Source organism: Terrapene carolina, unplaced genomic scaffold (genome assembly GCF_002925995.2).
Source record: "Terrapene carolina triunguis isolate 2854851 unplaced genomic scaffold, T_m_triunguis-2.0 Scaffold62, whole genome shotgun sequence".
In the NCBI taxonomy this organism is placed as follows: domain Eukaryota; kingdom Metazoa; phylum Chordata; order Testudines; family Emydidae; genus Terrapene; species Terrapene triunguis.
Window position 1 is genome coordinate 44,070,750 of NW_020664413.1, and position 8,012 is coordinate 44,078,761.

The window sequence follows — 8,012 nt, forward strand, 5'->3', positions numbered from 1 at the left end:
ATTATTTCTTTTGAAGTACCGTGGTAACAAATATTCAAAAGCATAGTCAGACCTTTAAAGTAAATTGCATTGGTTAGAGGAATTGAATTTTGTTAATAACTGAAAAAGAGAAGGTAATTAAAAAGGTTTCTTGTGGTTTGGAAATGCCTTCCAAATATTCATTAAACATTTAAGCGACTAAATTTGCAGAATATGTTCCTGACATTGGCACTGGTTCTGTGGTATTTCTCTCATCACATGGAAATACTGTGTGTTATGCAGAGTGCATTCATGCATAAACAATATAATTTTCATAAATTAAAACCTCCCCTGCAGAAGGAACATCTGTGCCTGCCTTTGAATAAAAGATGGTGGTAAGTGAGTTGCCCCTTGACTGACTAGAAGAATCCTTATGTGTAAGAAGAAGACATATAACCAAAAGGCATGCAAACCTAGGTCAGATTTTTTTAATTTTGTATTAGAAATTGTCATTCAGTGTTTCTCCTTAGGTTATTCAGGAGTATATTTAGCTATCTTTGCTGTCTAGAAAAGAGCAATGGAGTAATTGAAAAGTTGTTCTCTAATGATTGTTTTTCTTTTTCTTTTTCACTCAGCAACAGTTTCTAGACTGCAGAGCAATACACTTTATCCAACTACAGCCAAATGAAATTGAGCTAATGCAAAGTGAATCAGCTAGCCTAGCAATTAACTTTCAATGTGTTTGTTTTTAGGCCAAAAGACTGGCAATAAATACATTGCAAATTTTAATATGGTTTTGGTTCTTTGATTTTTGTTTTTACAATAAAGCACCTTTTGAAATAGCAGATCATATTATTATCTCCTATGTGACCTTGGGCAAGTCACTTCACTTCTTTAGGGAGGAGGGATAGCCCAGTGGTTTGAGCATTGGCCTGCTAAACACAGGGTTGTGAGTTCAATCCTTGAGGGGGGCATTTAGGGAACTGGGGTAAAAATCTGTCTGCGGATTGGTCCTGCTTTGAGCAGGGGGTTGGACTAAATGATCTCCTGAGGTCTCTTCCAACCCTGATATTCTATGGTCAGACCTGCAAAGTTTCACTCATTCATTTGGGGTTCATTTTAAGGCACTTTATAAAGTATCTCCCACTTGTGATGAAGGACTTTGTACAATGTGTTTCAAGGAGAAGTTTTAAGGTCACTCATTTCATTTGCACCAGTCTGTGATAGACCTGTTGATAATTTCATTTCTAGATTGTTCATGGCCATTAGATTATTCAGATTTCTTGGGCAATTTGTGTCTGTAGGTTTCTACAGCCCCAGAAGGCCACTGAAGATTAAAAATTAAAGGACCACATGTTTCATGTCTCGAAAGAAGGGGAACAGTGCCTGGTGAATTGGTAGTGTCAGAATCATGGCTTTGGTTAGAGGGAAAAAAAACCCTGTGCAGCTGCTAAGGCGAAGAATGAAAGCACTGCTGGGGATGGGGAGAAGGGATGGTGCCAAAATACTATTCTCCAGATACTTCATTCTTAGCCACCACCTCTATGGCGGAAGTGAGCGGCAAGACTTTTCAGAGTGGAGCGAGCAATTAGTTCTAGCGACTTCTGAGCTGGGACCAAACTCAGGAAGAACCTGCCCAATGGTTCAAGAGAGGTACGGCCGTAAGAGGCGGAGTCCAGGGGAGCCAATCCTAGGCTAGTACCTGCTGCCGGGAAAAGACTCGGGCTGAGAAACAATCTCATGAACAAATAGTTGGATCATAAATGGTCAATTCTTCCCATATTGTGGGCAAACAACTTTGGATAACTCGCTTTTTATGTACCACTTAGGGAATCCTTAATGAGTCAGAATTAATCCTTTAATGACCGGTTCGCTTTAACTACGTTAGTGATTGCTGAATCATTTTCTATTCGAAAACAATGGCTAAAATGTATACTTTCCCTCAGTGCTCTCACTGAGCACCAGGACAATTTGCAAGTATTAAAAGTCAAGATAAGATGGAGACACGAAGACGCTTCCTGAAGTTTAAAGAAATCCACTCCAACTCTCAACCCTGCTGTGTTGTGACAAGGATTAAAAAATCGAGAGTAGAGGCAAATTTTGCAAGTTCTTGGTAGCCCACAAATGTTAACACTTTTGTCTCTTTTTTTTTTAATGAGAAGGGTCACATCAGTCAGAAAGAGTACACAAAAGTCAAAACCAGCAACCTGAAGCTGAAAACTCAAATTCAGTCGTCTCCATATTACTCACAAATTTGTACTACATTTCTATTTACATCCTTTGAAATTAAACAGACCAACAATACAAAATAATGTTATTTTACACTAAACAAAACAAAACAAAAAATAAAAACAAAGAAAGAATCCAGGACTTTGTTTTTGAGTCCGTTTTATTCTACAAATAATAAATGTTGCATCTTTCATGAGCTATCCAAGTAAAACAATAATCCCATAGGAATTACTTACACTAAGAAAAAAAAATCACATATAAAGAGAAATGCAACATTCGATCAAATGTCCAATACTATGTTGTTGCAAATGGATGGATGTTTCTAAAATCCCAGTGTGCATTACATCATAATATACAGGATTACAAACAAAATTACAGTACAGATTGATTCCAGTTGAACCAGCATTACATTTCAGACAGCACTTATTCTGGACTGCATTGTACATGCAATAGCTATTGTTCTAATTACGGGTTAAATGGTTTGAATTTGTTTTAAGCTACTGTACTAATTGACTACAATAGGTATATAGCCCAACGTTAACTCCTGATTAGTTTTAGGCTCCAATTCATAATATGAGTATGTGACAAACCACCGATTGTGTGAATATGTATAAAATCATGCATTTATATTGTCTGGAAACATTACTATTTTCAAGTTCTCTTCAAAATTACGGGATGCAAAGGGGTTCAAAGACTAAAAAGAAACAGTGCAAATTGTATGTGATAGTCAAGCAGCTTTTGATTATAAAAGGGTGTTGGCATTTGCTTATAATATTTATATACAAGTTTGTGCAAGTAATGTGTTGAATTGATATGTTCTAATAGAAAATAAGTATTTCGTTCTTATATCCTCTCAAGAATTAGGGATCTGGTTCTAATTGTAAGGGGGAAAATAATTTCATGGGAAGAAATTGCCAGGACTGTGCATTTTGTTAACGATTTGAAAAGAAAGAAGTGCTAAGGCAACATAACTTTTCTAAGCACTTTTCTGCTGGTTTAAATTAGTTAAATTATTTTGTATAAATTAGATATAATTCTACTTTTCCGATATGTATAAAAATTGATGAAGCTGCATGGTTTAAAATAGGAAATCCGTGTTATAAAAAGTCATTAAAAATTCTGTACAAAATCACAACAAAATAATTCAGCATGGGAAAGGTAACAAGTAGTAAAATGTTGGTTGAAAAATATAGATTTATATATATTTTGTAATTGGCCCATTACTAGTTTAAAAATTGCATAGATCCTAATTATTGCTTGTGATTTTGTTATCCCGATCAGATAATTAAAACGATCTGAATACCCCTACACCAAATTTACAGTGTAGTTTTCAAGAGCTTTTAGAAAATAATACAGAAGGTGAACAGGAACTTTGCATCCCAGTTTCACCTAAAGGCAGAAACGACAATAAATACATATATCACTTGAATCTTGGAGTATTTGCACTTCGTAGCAGTGGTACCCAAAGGGCTGCCCTTTGTAAACAAGTCAGTCACTGTACGCACAGTCGATTTGTTTCCTTATCTGTCATGACGCTGATGCGCCTTGAGGGGTTAATCGTGAAAGATGGCATTGAGCTGGGCACTCATGACTCGTTCGTGATGGGAATGGCTCTCATAGGGCATAATGTTGTCTATGGGGATCTCACAGCGAGAGGCAGAGCCAGAGAAGATTGATCCGTGGCCTGAGGCTCCTGCCAGAGTAGCTGCGGGATAGTGCATGGTAAAGGCATAATTTTTATCAAACTCGTTGGAAGGTTCATGTTTGAAAGAGAAGTTTCCATTGATGCTGAGGGGCGGGCTGAGGGGTCCGTCAAAGGAAGGGCTGGTGCAATCAGTGAGGGTGCTTTCAAAAAATGGCTCCAGAGCAGCCCCAAACGAGTGCGGAGGCTTCACGTGGAAGATATGGGAGCTGTCCATGGTGCCATAGGGCGGACTGGGAAGACCCGGGGACTGGTAGGCGTAAGGGTGCACTGGGAAGGAAGCACTGGCCGGCTGCATATGGGGCGGCATGTCTTGGTTCTGCTCGGGAAGGAAAGTCCTGGGGTTGAGCTGGAGGCAGCCGGCTACTAAGTTGGTAGTGGGTTGGGACAAGCCCTTGCACAGGGTCTGTACAAATGAAACGAGGTCCGGGCTCTTGCCGGAGCGCAGGATCTCGGAGAGCGCCCAGATATAGTTCTTGGCCAAGCGCAGGGTCTCGATTTTGGAGAGTTTCTGCGTCTTGGAGTAGCAGGGCACCACCTTGCGCAAGTTGTCCAGAGCCGCGTTCAGCCCGTGCATGCGATTCCGCTCCCGGGCATTAGCCTTCATGCGCCTCAGCTTGAACCTCTCCATGCGCGCCTTAGTCATCTTCTTCTTCTTGGGACCCCGTCTTTTAGGCTTTTGATCATCGTCTTCTTCTTCTTCCTCTTCTTCCTCCTCTTCCTCTAAGTCGTCGTCTTCATCCTCCTCCTCGCCGTTTCTCAGCGAGTCCTCTTCGGTCTCGGCTTGCATGGCTTCGAGATCCTCCTCCTTCTTGTCCACCTCGTGTTCCTCGTCCTGAGAGCTGAGGCACTCATCAGTCCAGCTCGGGGGACCCTGGGGCTGGGGCTCCCCCATCAGCCCGCTCTCGCTGTACGATTTGGTCATTTTTGAAGTCCTGCATTTAAGAGGGGACAAAAAGAGAAGAAACACTTTAAACAGAAGAAACACAACCCTCCTCCCACAGCCCTCCCTCTCTCTTTCCATATATACAAAATGTGTGTGTGTGTGTGTGTGCGTGTGTGTGTGTGTGTGTACACAAAGGCATTATGTTTTCCCCAAAATAAGAAATTAAACTTTTAATTGTGCCTGCGCTTCTCGCTTATAATTGATGTATTTATGTCCCAATGCCATTATGTAACTTGCTAATATTAGCGGGGAATATAAATTGATGATGCAGAAGAAACTATGATTGACACAATCGGAGTACAGCAGTTTTGTGAACGTTTGCAGATTCTACGGGGAAAAGTTGTAAACAAAGATCCAGTAACCACAGGTTTTATTCATTTTCTTGCTCTCCTTTTCTTCCTACCGCCTCCCTATAGTAGCTACAATTCCCCCCCTCCCCCGTACTATAGCCAGAATGCAACCTCCAGAACTGTTCAGAGAGGCTCAGCTCTTCAGATGGGGGATCAGGTGTGACACTTTGTCTAAAAAACTGTCCACCTGAAAACTACTTGTTCCCTTCATTTCAGGATTCTCAAAGTTCTGCTGAACCCTTTCACAAAAAGATGAAAACAAGTATCATTCGCAGAACTGCAGTGTTACATGCTGGCAAAGTCTCTGCTGAGATGAACACAAGGGCTTCAGTGCAACAACTGAATTAGTGCATTGCTGTGAGTGGCTTCTGAAGCCTTTGGTATCTCCGACACTGTAACAGGTAGCAGCTCTTGCAGTTCCTTCTCGCTTTTCTCTCTCCTCTCCAAACTCTTCGCCACTTACCTAAACGAACCTCCAAGCCCGATTTACACTACAGCAGCTTTACCATAAATTGCAGCAGTATTTCTTCCAACGTCTTCTCCCAACAACCCTTTCTGCTTATGGGAAATAATACCCTTCTCATTCAAACCTTTGAACCATCAATTCCATTCTATAATTAACTCGCCGTATTCCCTCTGTTCCTCACCCCCCAAAAAATATAAGTGGTAAATTACAAAATAGACAGAAAACAATGATATTCAGACCAAATTTACAGTGGGGTTTGAGGAAGAGGAGGAGTACCAACTAAATATGTGAAAAAGTTAATCGGGGGTGGGGGTTAAACCCCCGGCTCCCATAATCGCAACCTGTGGAAATAATGTCTTAGAATGAAACACACTGAGATACTGGGGCATTAAACTGTTTCCGTTGTAGGCAGATTAAAAACTACATTAAACACTCACACATTGTATATCTCTAGCTACATACAGCTGCAGGTATCTGTGCTGAAATTCTGTTTCGGAGGAGGAAATCGGGGGTTATAATTACCTTCTTTTTTTTAGTGTCTCCTTTGCAGTGATGGTCTCATAACCCTGTTACTCCTGGAGAGCTCTCTTGTGTGAGGGTGTTTTCTCTTTTTTCTAGGGGCTGGGTGCAGGACGCGCAGGTTATATAGCGGGGCCAGTGATGCTAAAGGAGAGGGCGGGGTAAAGGGGATCTAGGCGCTCCCCCTTAATAGCCTATAGCGCCTGCGCCCCTGGTGCTGCCTGGTAAACCCCTCCTCCCTCCTCTTTCCCCTCCTCTCTCAGCTTTCCGCGGCACGCGCCATATGGTAGTCCACGTCAAGCAAAGGGTCCGGGCTTCTCACGTGACCTGCCCATTTGTATTCAGCGGAGCTCTCGATTCCATCCCTTTGTGGCCAAAAGAAAGTGGCCATCTGTCGCCAGTGAGAGACTCTGCGGACCTGTTTGTACCCGCAGGGGAGATTAACCCTTTCGCCGCTGGGAAGGGGAGCACTTTCCTGGCGCTGCTGTTGTTGCTCTGGGATTTGTGTGTTGTTTTTTAAGAGAAGAAATTTCCAGTAGAGTTGGTTAGCAGGGACGGAGAACAGATCCACTGAGGTTTCAGCATGTACATATCCTCTTTTCACGGTAATTGTTACTATCTCCTAGTCTGGTGTCCTCACCCCCACTCCTCACCTCTGCCCCAAGAGTGGGCGTTTGCAATTTCTCCACTTTCCCAATGAAGGCACTTTTTAGCATTTTCCTCCCGTAGTGTATTTGTTTTCCTCACTGGAAACACAGCTGAGCAACTTTTAAAGATCTTTTAGACATTAAATGTCAATTATTGCAATGTCACACTCACCTAAACAGCTCAAAAACTGATTTCCTGCAGACGAGAAATTCCTCTCAGGCACTTTTCATCCAGTCCTGTGCGCTTGTTCACACCCCACACAGATTCACGACAAACACGCATTTTAATGATATATTTCACTATAGGAGTATCATTGCCTTCGGTTATCATTCCTGCATATATTTTTTTATCTATATAAAATACCATGTGCTAGGTCTGGTTGTACATATCCTTGAAAGTATTACACAGTCTCCTTTGTGTGTCATGAATCAAGCTTTGCACGTTTAAATAGAATTTAACTTTGTTACCAGAAAATGAAAATCTTTTAAAGATGTAGGTAAAGTAAATGTTATACCTAGGGACCAGTGAGCGTTTCTATTAATACTTTATCAGAATGGGTCTTGCTTTATTGGTTATTTGGGGAAGAATGATAGGCTGTTTAGTTCTAGTTTGAAAGCGATGTTAGGTGCCTTCTCACTATTCAGTAGCTCAAGTGCAAATCTGTAATATGAAAACAAGAGCAGCGTGTTGTGCTCTACTTTTCAGACCCCTTTATTAATGCATCCACTTCAACGGAGGGCTAAGATGGAAAAATAGTTAATATGTATAGATCTTCACATTTAAATTACGGTTCAAGATGAAGAATTAAGGTGTTATGCGTCGATGAAGCTGTCGAGTCTTGATGTTTAGTAATCTTAACAGAATCGGACAGCTCTTTCTATGGTTTGGAGTTTGTGATGCATACTTTCCTCCCATTTCTGCTTGAAATTAATCCCCTTCTTTAAAAATCAATTGTCAACATTGTATTTTAAAAGACCATTTATAGGCAATTACTCTAAAAGACTTTAAACAGATCTCTTGAGTTCGCAAACATTGCCAAGTTTCATAGGGATGCATTTTAACAAGGAAGTATCCTGGCTTGCATGGTAACAAGTGGAGCTTTATTACTGGTACAGTACACATTATCCAAGGATTTAATCACGAAAGGGAAAGAAAGAAAGAAAGAAAGAAAGAAAGAAAGAAAGAAAGAAAGAA

General features: G+C 41.1%; 1 protein-coding gene across 1 annotated transcript; it reads right to left on the minus strand.

The window, feature by feature from the left end:
• Window positions 1-3,740: 3,740 nt before the first annotated feature.
• On the minus strand, window positions 3,741-4,814 carry NEUROD1 (neuronal differentiation 1). The gene has a single exon (XM_024204063.1). It carries the CDS (start codon window positions 4,812-4,814, stop codon window positions 3,741-3,743), a length of 1,074 nt encoding a protein of 357 aa, XP_024059831.1.
• Between the last annotated feature and the right edge of the window lie 3,198 nt (window positions 4,815-8,012).

Excerpts from the sequence above, each read along its gene's own strand:
- NEUROD1 (XM_024204063.1), bottom strand. The coding sequence starts at position 4,814 with ATGACCAAATCGTACAGCGAGAGCGGGCTGATGGGGGAGCCCCAGCCC.